Source organism: Gekko japonicus, unplaced genomic scaffold (genome assembly GCF_001447785.1).
Source record: "Gekko japonicus isolate JY-2015 unplaced genomic scaffold, Gekko_japonicus_V1.1 scaffold275, whole genome shotgun sequence".
Lineage (NCBI taxonomy): Eukaryota > Metazoa > Chordata > Lepidosauria > Squamata > Gekkonidae > Gekko > Gekko japonicus.
The window spans coordinates 955,812-968,400 of NW_015170895.1; the positions used below are offsets into that span (position 1 = coordinate 955,812).

General features: G+C 51.6%; 2 protein-coding genes across 2 annotated transcripts in view; one reads left to right on the forward strand and one right to left on the reverse strand.

The window, feature by feature from the left end:
* Nucleotides 1-4,098, forward strand: part of SPG11 (spastic paraplegia 11 (autosomal recessive)) — a 60,945-nt gene extending 56,847 nt beyond the window's left edge. Inside the window, exons 37-40 of the mRNA XM_015418496.1 lie at nucleotides 89-177; nucleotides 1,025-1,180; nucleotides 2,229-2,380; nucleotides 3,859-4,098. Of these exons, the coding sequence (XP_015273982.1) occupies nucleotides 89-177; nucleotides 1,025-1,180; nucleotides 2,229-2,380; nucleotides 3,859-4,042 (581 nt within the window). The 3' untranslated portion in view covers nucleotides 4,043-4,098. The remainder of the gene's footprint in view (nucleotides 1-88; nucleotides 178-1,024; nucleotides 1,181-2,228; nucleotides 2,381-3,858) is intronic.
* A 3,919-nt stretch (nucleotides 4,099-8,017) lies between these two features.
* The window catches only part of EIF3J (eukaryotic translation initiation factor 3 subunit J), a 13,180-nt gene continuing 8,608 nt past the window's right edge, over nucleotides 8,018-12,589 (reverse strand). The window contains exons 3-8 of the mRNA XM_015418497.1: nucleotides 11,333-11,393; nucleotides 11,036-11,127; nucleotides 10,330-10,438; nucleotides 9,937-10,095; nucleotides 9,047-9,120; nucleotides 8,018-8,633 (exon numbers count right to left, since the gene is read on the reverse strand). Of these exons, the coding sequence (XP_015273983.1) occupies nucleotides 8,502-8,633; nucleotides 9,047-9,120; nucleotides 9,937-10,095; nucleotides 10,330-10,438; nucleotides 11,036-11,127; nucleotides 11,333-11,393 (627 nt within the window). The 3' untranslated portion in view covers nucleotides 8,018-8,501. The remainder of the gene's footprint in view (nucleotides 8,634-9,046; nucleotides 9,121-9,936; nucleotides 10,096-10,329; nucleotides 10,439-11,035; nucleotides 11,128-11,332; nucleotides 11,394-12,589) is intronic.

The window sequence follows — 12,589 nt, forward strand, 5'->3', positions numbered from 1 at the left end:
GCTGCCCCCCCCCCCCCCGTTCCCTAGCTGGCCCCCAAAGCAGGCCGCCTCCCTGCCCCCGGTGACCAGTCCCCTCCCTCCTTTTCAGAGGAGAGCCTCCAGGACATTCCCAACCTGAAGAAGCGTCTGATGAGGGCCCTGACCCTCTTCCTAGATGCCGCCGAGAGCTACTCCAAGGTAAACAGGGCAGGGATCAGGGACTGCGTGGCCAGGTGCTCAGCTGTGTCGGTTGCGGTTTCTGGAGTCGCTTGCTCCGTCCTGTATGTAAATGGGATTAGGATCGGCCTTTTTCTCTCTCCCTCGGCCATGCTGAGCCAGCGCACGCAGAGGCTCCAGGGTTTGTTCTCCCTGTACTGAGCAAACAGAGAAGAGGGTCTGAGCTCGGCAGGTGCCCCCGATGGTTGCCAGTCTGACTGCTGGCCGGGAAAAAGCCTTCCTGGCCATCCGGGTGTGATCCTCGAGGCCGGCGGGAGGGAGGGGCTGTCCTCCATCACAGAAGTCCCTTTCGGGGAGGCCAAGCAAGGAGAGCCGCCCAAGCTAGCCGGTTAGGGTTATGAAAAGGGGGAGAATCCATGGATCAGGTTATTTTCCTAACAGAAAAACAAGGGAGACCTGAAGCAAGGGATCCCTCCTTTCTTGTGGTTTTATGATGAAGGATGATAGCCCGTTCAGGAACAGGCATGTATTGGAGGAAAACTGAGCAGTCTCTCTTAGGGAACCCCCATCACAGGCTCTCCCCCCCCCCCAGTTCTTCCTTCCTCCTCTTTTAAGCTAAAAGTCTGGGTGAAATTCTCCACGACCCTCCTCACAGCAAGAGAGCACAGCGTTTTCACTCTGTCTTGTATAAAGCAGCGTCGGCAGGCAGGGTTATCCCTCCTGGGGGAAACGGCTCTGAGGAATTCCGGCAATGAGGCTCTCACCGGATACTTTGCAGGCGGGTGCAGGAAGGTGGGCGTTGTGCTGGTCACGGTAGCCCCGGGGCTCCTCCTTGCGCGCCCGACTCCCTCCTCCGCTCCCTTCCTAGGACTCCTGCGTGCGCCAGTCCCTGCGCTGCAACAGGCTGACCAAGCTCATCACGCTGCAGCTCCACTTCCTCCACACCGGCCACAGCGCCAGGCTGATCAGCCTCCGCCAGCAGGACCTGCTCGAGTGTATCGTGAACCTGCCCAGGTTCTACCAGGTAGGGAGGGAGGGAGGGAGGGAGGGGGGGGGTGTCGGAGCCCTGCCGCGGGTCAGACCGGAAGCCATCTGGTCGAGCATCCTCCTGAATCCCTCCTCCGTGGCGAAACAGACACCCCGGGGAAGCTCGCCAGGAGGGAGAGCTTGTACCTGAATAAAACTTGGTCTTAAAGGTGCCACTGGACTGTTGGGGGGGGGGGTTTTCTGCAGCTTACCTGGCTGCTTCTTGCTCTGACTGAGGGCTGCTGGGAGCAGGGGGTGGGGCTTGTTACATGTGCCCGCCCCCTGGGCTCTTTACTGCCGGAGCTCTGCTCCCGTGCGCTCCTGCAGGAAATGACCCCTACTCATAGGGAAAGGGCTTCAGCTCCCTGATACTTTGGGTTCCTCTTTCCTTTATCCATCCATCCCACTTTTTGAACCACGAAGGCCTCAAAGAGATTTACATTATTTTACAAATACAGTCCTGTTAGTATTCGGATGGTTTTAGGTTCCCAGGCTTTTACTGGTTGGGGTCAATGTATGTGAGCTTCAGAGGTTTCTCAGATTTGTCTTCCGTCTGGATCTTTTGCTCACTGAGTTATCATGTGGGGAATTTCTGTCCTCCTCCACACTTCGGTCAATGTGGCTTAAGGTCTCCGGCTGCTTGTAGGGCATTTAATTTTTTATTTCCTCTATATGCACTTCCAAATGGAAAAGCAGCCTAAGATTTCTAAATAAAATAAATATTCTATCCCCAGCTCAGGGGATAACATTTACCTGTAATATTTACTTTACAGGTAACTGTCTTACAACTCCCCCCCCCCCCGGTTTGCTTTTTGCCCAGTTGTGGCAATACTTTTAAACTCCACTTTGTTTCCATTTAACTTTGTTATCAAACAACAGAAGGCCCTGTCTCTTTTTCCCCGAAGAGACTGGCCCATTTTGGAGCCACCAGGAATGGAAATTCATAGTAAAATGATTCTCTCCCCCCCCCCCTTTCCCAGGATGCTTAACCCGTCTGGCCTCTCTCTCTCTTCGCTTCACCCTCTCCAAAATGTCTCCCCCTTTAGGCTTCGATCGTGGCCGATGCCTACGACTACGTTCCGGACTGGTCGGAGGTCCTGTACCAGCAAGTGATTGTCAAGGGTGACTTCAGCTACCTGGAGGAGTACAAGCAGCGAGGCCTGCTCAAGGCGAGCACCTTTGAGGACGTTGCTCGGAAGTGAGTCCTCTTTGCAGCCCCAGAGGGTTCGCTGTCTGCAGGCCGGCCTTGCTGTGGAGGTCTTTCCCTCAAAGCACGTTTCCCGCACAGCTCAGGCGCTGGGCTGCGTGGCTGCAAGGAAGGGGCCCAGACACCGCCCCCTTCTCCAGTTCCTTGCCTCTCAGGCCGTAGAGGGCTCTCAGGTGGTTTATTATATCTATATATCTAATACCGAAGCCGCCCCCTGCGTGCGGATACTTATTTCCGCACATCGAGGGCACCTGGGGGGGAGGGAGATGTTTGTGCATACTTGGGGCAGTCCCCAGGTGTGCACAAAAATCTGAAACCTGCAAAAAAATATCGGGGGGGATACCGCTTCGGAGCTGGGCGGGGAAGGGCAGTGAGGCCCGGGCGGCTGTAAGCCGCCTGGGGAGGGAACCGGCGGGATGGGGGGGAACTTACCTCCTCCTCCTGCTTCCTCCTCTTCCTGATAGATAGGTGTGGAGCTCCCCCCTCCCACGAGTATCGCGGGTCCCGCCCCTTGTATGTGTGTATATATATAGTTTAAACCATAACTAAGTGAATGAAACATACATGGACACTGTAGCAGTAGAAAAGAGCAAGAGTCCAATAGCACCCTAAAGAATAACAAAACTGGTGGCAGATGAGCTTTCGGGGGGGCCTGCTCCCATCTTCACGTCTAAACTGTGACACAGTAGCAATCCCCAGTTCCTTCCTGGCTGTTTAAGTCTTGGATTGAGCTATCAGTGAAGGGTCTGGCGGCTGCCCAGTTTGGTGCAGTGGTTAAGTGCACGGGCTCTGATCTGGGAGAACCAGGTTTGATTCCCCACTCCTCCACTTGCACCTGGCTGGATGACCTTGGGCAAGCCATAGTTCTGGCGCAGTTGTTCTTGAAAAAGAGCAGTTTGTGTCAGAGCTCCCTCAGCCCCACCTCCCTCACAGGCAATGTTCCCGCTAAGCTGAGTTAGTGTGAGCTAGCTCAGAGTTTTTTAGCCTCAGGCTCACACATTTTTGTCTTGGCTCAGGAAGCCAGAGCAAACTAATGTATGCAGTAGCCAAATGGCTCGCTCACAACTTTAATGCCAGGAGCTCACAAAGTAGGGGTTTTGCTCACAGGACTCCACAGCTTAGAGGGAGCATTGCTCACAGGCAATGTTCCCTCTAAGCTGTGGAGTCCTGTGAGCAAAACCCCTACTTTGTGAGCTCCTGGCATTAAAGTTGTGAGCGAGCCATTTGGCTACTGCATACATTAGTTTGCTCTGGCTTCCTGAGCCAAGACAAAAGTGTGTGAGCTGGAGGCTAAAAAATTGTGAGCTAGCTCACACTAACTCAGCTTAGAGAGAACACTGCTCACAGGGTGTCTGTTGTGGGGAGGGGAAGGGAAAGGAGATTGTAAGCCGCTCTGAGACGCCTTCGGGCAGTGAAGGGCCATGGGGTATCTCGTCTCTTCTTCTTACGAACGTGCCCCTCTGTTCCAGGCTGAAGCAGCACCCCAGCAGCAGCGCGGCTCCTCTGAAGAACCTGAAGCGGCTGCTGACTTACTGCGAGGACATCTATGTATACTACAAGCTGGCTTACGATCACGAGCTGTATGACGTGGTGACGATGCTGCTGCAGGACCCCCAGACGGGCTCCTGCTTGAACGACCTTTTGGCAAACTAGGCCGGGCGTCGGACTGGCACAGGACAAGGGCCGCCCGTTCGCCTCTTCCTTTCCCCCCATCGACAGTGGGAAGCAGTGGTGGGGATGGGTCAACTGCAGGTAATTAGTCAGCTAGTGCGGCCCGGCCTGCTGGACTCAGGTCAGACTTCTGAGAAGTAGCCGTTGTCTGTGGCAACAGAAGGTCCCATCGCCAGGACCTCTTGTGCTGCCCTGGGAAGCTGCCTCAGAGCGACCCCCTCGGCAAGAGAAGCGGGAAGTGGGAGGCTTTTGCTGCTGGGTTTCCTTGGGGGGGGGGGCGGGGGGGGGCTGGTCACTCTCCTCCCCTTGTAGTGCGGCTGGTCTGTGGGATTCGCAGTTGAAAGAGGACACTTTGCTGTATATAAAAATGTGCTCTGTAAATATCTAACTTTCCGTGTATTAAAGAGACCATCCCTTGACCATATTTTTAGGAGCCAGATTTCATGTCTTAAAAAAAGCTGCAGGTAAGTCTTGTAGGAACAACAGGGGTCTTATCCAAGGACAGAGCTACTTGTGTTGCGAGACAGAACAAAGGATTTGTGAGCTGGCCGCATGGCCCTATGCTTGCACAAAGATGAGACTTAGTGGACTTTGTTCAAATGGACTGTCTTGGACAAATGGACTACCCTGGTAACTATGTAGATCTTTAATGTTTATTAAGGGCCACACAGAGCCATAGGATTTCTTGTTTAATGTCTTTTCTGGTCTGATTGCTAAGTTCTGTGTTAAATAAACTTTTATTCTGTTTATAACTTGTGTGATGATTGATGGGCAAACTGACTCTAAGGCTAAATCCTTGGGCCTAGCTGGCTGTGCTACCATTAAATCTTAAGAGTGCATCTCTGAGGAGGTGTGGAGCTGGGCATGGTGGTTATTGTATTGTTAATATAGGAGTCCTTCCCTCATTCCTAGTGAGGCGTGGGGGCCGGATCCTATACATGGTGGCAGCGGTGGGATCAATGGACTGGAGCTCAGTTGCCATCATCAAGGGCGTTTTGCCTGTATACAGAACTTGCTCAGACTGGGGAGAGAAGTTTTTGTTATTTTAAAGTTTAGTTAGGAATTATATACCAGAGGTGGAGCATGGGAGAAGCGCAGAAGTCTGGCTGTTGCTGGCTTATGAGGCCCCTAGTGCACAGAGACTGTGAATTGGGTCTGCCTTGCTCAATGCTGTGCATGTAACCAGCCAGGAGTTGGGAAGCAAGAGGCCAGTTCGTCATCGATGCTCTCAAGCGTTTCACAGGAGATCACAGATCTGTCCTGCAAGAGTGGTGCTGAAATGCAGCTGTTGCTAGCCAAAATCGCCTGAATGCTGTTTGAACTGTCCTTGTCGTCTGAAGATTTCTGTTTACCTGCCTTGGGGAGAAGCTTTACTCCAGAGGAGGCAGCTGTGGTTGCGCGGAGCATTGCGCTGAGCATTGGAGAAGGGGCAGTGAGAGATCCACTCTCCCACGTGTATGTTTCTCCAGTTGAAGCCAGCGCTGGCTACCTGTCCAAGGAGAAGAAAGGATCTACTCCTGTTTCCCGTGATGGATGTGCAGAGGTGCAGCTGTTGTGTGGCCAGGAGGAGAAGACCAGTTCAGGAGGATTCACTCCCCCAAGAAGTTTTCTCTACAGCCACAGCCCAGCGCTCTCTACCTGTGGATTTCAATCCTGTTTGTGTTTGACTACCAAGTCATCTCGTCAAAGCATTGTTTGTGAGCAAGAAGAGGTTGCAAGGAACTTTTGCAAGAGCTGTGCCGTCTCCAAGCTTCACTTCAAGCTGGGAAGTCGACGGGCAGGGACTGGAGAAGTTGGGTGTTTTCTTCTGATTGCAGCTGCAAGCTAACCTGTTGAACTTGTGAGTTGTTCTGCTCAGGGGCTGAGAGGGCCTCGCCTGCCCTGTACTTTGCTCAATTTATCAGCATTTCGTATTCATTTCTGTAAAAGCTAAAAAAGCCCTCCAGCTCTTAAAAGTTCTTGGTGAACAACTCTGGCTCACTGCTGGGCTGTGCATGTCACCTGTTAAGAGCGATTAGGTTTGTCCATATCTGAGCAAACGTTCGCCCACAAAGGTCCCAGCGAAGTGGGAAACTCCGGAAGTGGCTGGCCCTGTTCAGACATGAAGATAAACCGGTTTATGTAAACCGTCACTTGCTGCACAAACTCTGGTTATTCTGTCAGGCGCACAGAAGCCATGCTTGGTGCACCAGCTGCTTCTCCAGGCAGAGCTTCCAACAGCTGCTAGCAAAGCGTGTGGGGTGGGGGGACGGCCCTGGCTCCTGGCTTGCTGCACTCCACGGGCTGGGAAGCCATGGCTCTTTGGCGTTCTGAGCCAGTGATGCACCACCTTCCATACCCTCTTTTCTCTTCTCAGGACAACATTTCTACGTTTCCGCTCACGTGCTCTTGGGCTCCAGAGTGGTTTGGCGAGCTCCTCGTGTGCTGGCTGCAAGCCTGGCCCGAGCCCCCATAGCTGTTTGGGGGGAGGTGGAACTAGGGCTCCGTGTCGGAGTTCGGACGGACTGTCCTGTCAGATCTCCTCCCGTCAGCAAAGCGAGCATTCTTTCTGTTTCCCCTGTTTAACTTCCACCACAACACAACACAATTTGCCCAAACAAAAATGCCCATTCCCTCCTGCCTTGTTTTGTATAGGGCAGTGATGGCGAACCGTTTAGAGACAGAGGGCCCAAACTGCGACCCAAAACCCACTTATTGATCGCAAAGTGCCACACGGCAATTTAACTTGAATACTAAGGTTGTACTTTAGAAAAAACAACTCATACATTAACTTAAGATGATCCAAACAATCCCAAATGCTTTCATTTACTTAAAATTATTTGGCACAGAATTCGACACTTTAATGACGGCCTGGGCCTGGCTGGGGCGATGGCACACGTGCCCACAGAGAGAGCTCTGAGTGCCACCTCTGGCACCCGTGCCATAGGTTTGCCACCACTGGTATAGGGTGTCCATCTGCCTGACTGCCACCATCTAAAAGTCGCACATCCCCGGCAGCACTTTAGGCTTGAGACGCCAAGTGCAGCACTCTGCCAACTCCAGCACCCTCCTGTGCTATACAGATCACAGCAGCCAAGGAGCTTACCATCATATGGACGCTGGGCGACATACGCACACCCGGATACACGCACACACTCACCGTGCGCAGCTTGAGAAAACGGCACAATTGGGGCTTGTCCAGTCTTCGGTTCAACTCTGTCAGTCCAGGAGAAGAGCAGAGACATTCTGTGGTGACGGCAGGACTAGGCATAGGGGAAGAAGAGGGTGCCCTCTGCTACGAGAGCACACGGCTTGCCACTCCGTGCACAATCTCAAATCCTCACTGGGTGATGCAGGGTAATCCCGCCCAGTTTTATTTGGAAAGAGCGCCAACGGTTTCACAGCTGGACTCCCCCAACAACTCAGGCGGAGGGGCCCTGGCCCCCATGGCCGGGGCAAGGCCTTCCCCTTCCTCCTGCCAGCAGTGGGAGCAGCACGGCCTCACCCAGCCGCCGCATGCCACGGAGGTGCGCAGAACCCCACTGCTATCTAACTGCCGAACGCTGTTTCCCCGCGGGTGGTGTCAATGCAGCAGCGCAGCCCAGTCCAAGACGGGCGGAGGAGCCTCCGCTTCCGGGGTCACCCGACTCCAGCGGCAGACCCCGTCCCCGCTGCAAACACAGGCGGACCACGCTCTCAGCCCTCACAATAGTGATTTTATTAAATTAGTTACTTTTTATAAAACATTGCAGATGTCGTAATTGTTAACATAACAATTTGCCCAACTGTCGCAACTGTTGCAGTTTGATAAGCAGGGTTTCTGTAAATGAAAGAAGATGGCGCTCGGCCATGGCCACAGAGACCAGGTGGCAAAGAATTCCCAAGAAGTCGAAGTGCTGTAAACACTCAAATGCGCTTCGACGGGAAAGACACGTTCCCCCCCCCCCCAAGTGGACCGGTCCCACCTTAAACCAGGCACTCGCCAGCCCCTCCCACAAACATCTCAAGCTCTACGTGTACAGAGGAAAGCCATTCTTAACACTAATGCTGCACACCCACCCCGCTATGCCTGCTGCAAACTGCACCTGTTACCCGGGTGGAGAGTCGGGTGGAGAGTCAGTTGGAGAGCGCAGTTAAGGAGGTTATTACTATGTGGTGCCGGTAACCTAATTTGGGCCTTGCATTTCCAATTGGGTGCTGCTTCTGCTGCTATGAAGTCAAATATTCTTTAAAGTCCTGTCCTGTCCTATGATCAAGCAAAGCAAACTCAGCCTCAATTTTATTCCCTTGACGTCAAGATGGGGCATCCAATGCTTTTGCAGCTGGGCCTCAAAAGGCTGCCAGCACAAAAATACTGCTGCACTTTTGATTGTAGCATTTGGCAGAATTTAAAGGAAATAAGTTGTGCTACACATTTACGGGATTCTGGGCAACAGAAAGACAACATAAAAGAGGAGAAAGGTCACATGAAGTCTTCGAAGTCTTGAACGTAACCCCCGTCGTAGCCACCATAATCCGCAAGGTCGTCTTTCATGGTCGCCTTCAAGCCCCCGCCTGGCACCACGCCTTTCTTCTTCTTTTTGGCTTTATTTTGCTAGAGGAGGGGACAAGAGAGGCCAGCTTTATTTAGGGTAGAGAACAATGGGTGTGTGTAAAGACAGCGCCCTCTGTACTACATCGCAGAAACAGACAGTCATAAAGTGAAAAAAGAAAGCTGCTCAAAGATTTCTCTTGCAGAAGCTGAACGTTTGTGGACTAGCTTGTACACAATCAGTGTCATCTCAGGCCGCTGAAATAAAACTAACATTTTCTTTAGGCTGCTTAGTGAACTGTAAGGGTGCTAAGTGTACGCGTAATGGGAGCAAGGGCAGAGGGGCAGGAAAACGCTGACACATTACGTGGAAGGCAACAGGCAAAAGACAACAGGGCTGTGGCTGCAGAAGCTCCGGTTAATCAGCCACCCATCCACCCACCCCAACTCAGAAAGCAAGCAAGGCCGAGACCCACCTTCTCTTGTTTCTGCTTCTCACTGCATAGAACCGTCAAGGAATTTGTGATCTTTTTCAAGTCATCAACTTCCACTAAATGGGAAATAAAAGGGTTTTTTTTTCATTTGCAGGCCTTTCTGAGCACATCTGGGGGACATAATTCCCCAAAAGCCTTTACTCCATTTTTCCCAAAAAGAAAATTTAGATTTGGGGGGGGGGGGGTGTTGTAAACATCCCTGTGAAATATTCTTTCTTTGGGAAGAGTGAAATTCTTTGCTTGCCTTCCTCTGGAAACTTTAGTCTACTTTAGAGATGCTGGAAGCTGATAACTCTGAATCCGCTTCCTGTTCTCTTGACCTGCCCCCCTGTGCTCAGTCTTTCCCCCTCTCTCTGGCTACGGGGAAATGAGCAACTTGCTGAGGGGGGTTGACAGGGGCTGGAGGATAAAACAGAGAGGAAGCAGGTGGGGGAGACAGAAATTACCAAAGGTCTGTTTCCGCAGGTAATAAAGCCTCAATTGGCTGAAACGAAGTGTAGAGTGCAGCTACATGCAACACCTGCCCCCCCCCCCATGGGTAGATTTGCACTTTGAGCAAAACTAAAACGTTTATACTGAGAAATGTAAACACCCCAGATATTTCAGTTTGATGCACCTGGAGCATTTTGTGATTTTACCACAGCAAAACAAAGCTTTGGCAAACCGTAAATACTGCATTCCCTCCACCCCAACATTTTTTCCTAGAAAAATAATCCCCCCCCCGCGGTGAGGGTTGTAAGTATCCAGCAAAGCCTATCTCCTGACATAAAAGTTGCCCAGTTTGTTTCCCTCGCTCGATCTCCATGTTATCCCCACACACATTTATAAATAGAATCAACATAGAAGGGAACTTTTTTTTCTAACATACTTACATGAAATACATATGTCTCGAACTAAGGTTTCCAAAAAGCCAGCATAATATAGGGATTTCTCATACTGTGTTATTTTTTCTTTTAAAACTTTTCCAAATTCCGTAAAGTCATCTTTTGAAGATGGATTCATAGCATCTATTCCAAACGTGTTGTTTTCGCCTGCAGAGGAAAGGCCGGGCATTAGGGAAAGCTAGCAGCAGACGACAGGGTTGCAAAATTAGGGTGCCTCTCTTTGGGCCTTCTGGATGCAAGCAATGCACTGTCAACCATTCTTGTTCTTTCAAAGTTTATTATTTACCCTGCAACCTTGAAATCTGGCAGGTTGAAAAAACACACACACACACACTCCCATCTCACCACCACAGGAAGATGTGCTTGCATCTTTGAACTCACCAAAAATTTCTTTTGCTACTTCAAGGTCGGCCTCTTCTTGTAATTTCTGTAGCCGGATTTTACCTGCTAACAGCTCTTCTGGCGTCAGCTCCTTCGGTTCTTCTGATACCTCTAACTAAAAAGACATAGAGCCAAGTTCAGTGCCACGCAGAACCTCTTGGGCAGTGCTTCAATGCTACTTACTACAACTAAGCTGGAAGGGAAAATGCGAGCACTGGATTGATACAGTGGATACTTGCCTCACTTACATGCTTGTCTCCACCAACAAGGAGAGAAGCAGGCAGAAGTCTTACAAACAGAAACTAAATCTAACTCTTCCTTAACTGTTATTGTACAAAAGAGTCTCATTCAGAGAGAAAGAAGCTCACCTCCCCCAGAGGGATGGTGCACAGTTGAGAAGCTACGGAATGCCCTCCGCTGCCCCTAACCTCACTCAACGGTCTCCAGGCAGACGCAAGAAGCCAGCTTGGAGCAGACACACTTCCAGCAGACATTCCGATCTGGAGCAACTGAAGATGTTGCAGGCTGCCACGTGGCACAAGCCCAGCCAATCCAGACAAGGGGGCTGCCAGGCTGCACGGTTAATCTTTGGAAAACTCTTCCCCGAACTCTGACACCAAGAGCGGCTTCTTCCTTAGACGCCTGGTTTCCGTCGGGCAGCAGGGCACCGAAGCGGCTCACCGATCTCCACTAAAAGAAGCCTTACCCTTTTTTTAATCTCCTCTTGCTTTTTCTTCTGCTGATTTTCCCTCTCTTTTATTTTTTCTGCTATTTTCTTCTTTTCTGAAACTTTGGGCTCTGCGAACAGGGCACAACATCATTGTTTTTTAAACGCTGAGAACGTCAGGAAAAAGAAGCGCTATTAAGCCAGGCGCAAGCTGCAGGTATCCTGCCTGGACTTCCATCCATGCAAACAGGGTGGCATCAGGACTCCCAAAATTCCCAAGCATCAAGCCCACAACTAGGACTTTCTGCATGCAACGTAGTCTCCTTGGCTGCTTACCTGGTTTTACCTCCACCTCCTTTTCTTCCTCCTCCTCCTCCTCCTCCTCATCCCAGTTATCCTAGAGAAGGAAAAACACCACCACAAGTGGCACCCATTATCAGTATTTGAATGCCACCTGTGGCAACTCTCGTGCTCAGGACTCTCGCTCCACCTTTCCCAACTGAAGGAACGTCATATAGTTGGTCTGAGAAACCCGGGGCACAAAAGAGAACTGGAATCCTGACAGGATGTTGCCCTGAGAAAGAGCCACTGGCCAGGGTTTTGAAGCCAGCTCTAAGTGATTCCTACCCCAGCAGAAAACAGCTTCTACTAGAGACAACACCTCCCAGCAGCTGTGGCCACCATAAGGTATCTGTGCACATTACCAGGTCAGGAGCAGGCTCTGCAGAACACGTTCTGGGAAACTGGCAAGGAAGCAGACTTAATTACTGCCTCCAAAGGCTTCAGCCACCGGCATAAATGACAAGCTGCTCAGAAAAGAGGGCGGCACTTTGCCCATCCCTAGAATCTCATGAGGTTCCGCCTGCAGGAGCATCAGCACTTCTCCTGACCTCCTTCAACGCTTCCAGCTCTTCTGCCCAAACACAGCTCCCAACAGCCAGCCAGCTGCTGCCCAAAAGAAAAGCACCAGCTCTGGAACGCAGCTTTTTTTTTTACCCTACGGGCTTCTCATCTAGACCAGGTTCCTTCCACACAAGTGACACCTAGTGCCAGAGAGGCCAGGTGGCCCTCCCAAATGGAGACACAAAGTTCTAGCGCAAGGAGCTTGTGACCTAATTTAGTGGTTCCAGGCCCAAAACCAGGTCCCAAGGTAGGGGAGGATGAGCCCAGAGAAAAGGCAAGAGGACGAATGGGGCTTGAAAAAAAGACTTCTGTCACTGCCTGCTAAGCAGGTTTCTGGCAGGCCAGACCCAAGCATGGGGTTGTCACCAACGCTCCCTCTAAGCTGTGGAGTCCTGTGAGTTTGGCTGCTGCATCAATCAGTTTGTGCTGGAGCCCCATCCTTCCTGATCCAAGACAAAAATGTGTGAGCCGGAGGCTGAATAATTGTGACCTAGCTCACACTAACTCAGCTTAAAGGAAACACTGACACCTTGCCAGCAATGCTCCCTCTCAGCTGTGGAGTCTTGTGAGCAAAAATTCTATGTTGTGAGCGGGGCGCTGCAGCAGCAGCAGCAGCAGCAGCAGCGGAACCTGCCAGACCGGGGGGGGGGGGCGGGGGGGGCGCTCGGGATCCGAGGACCCCCCCCCCCC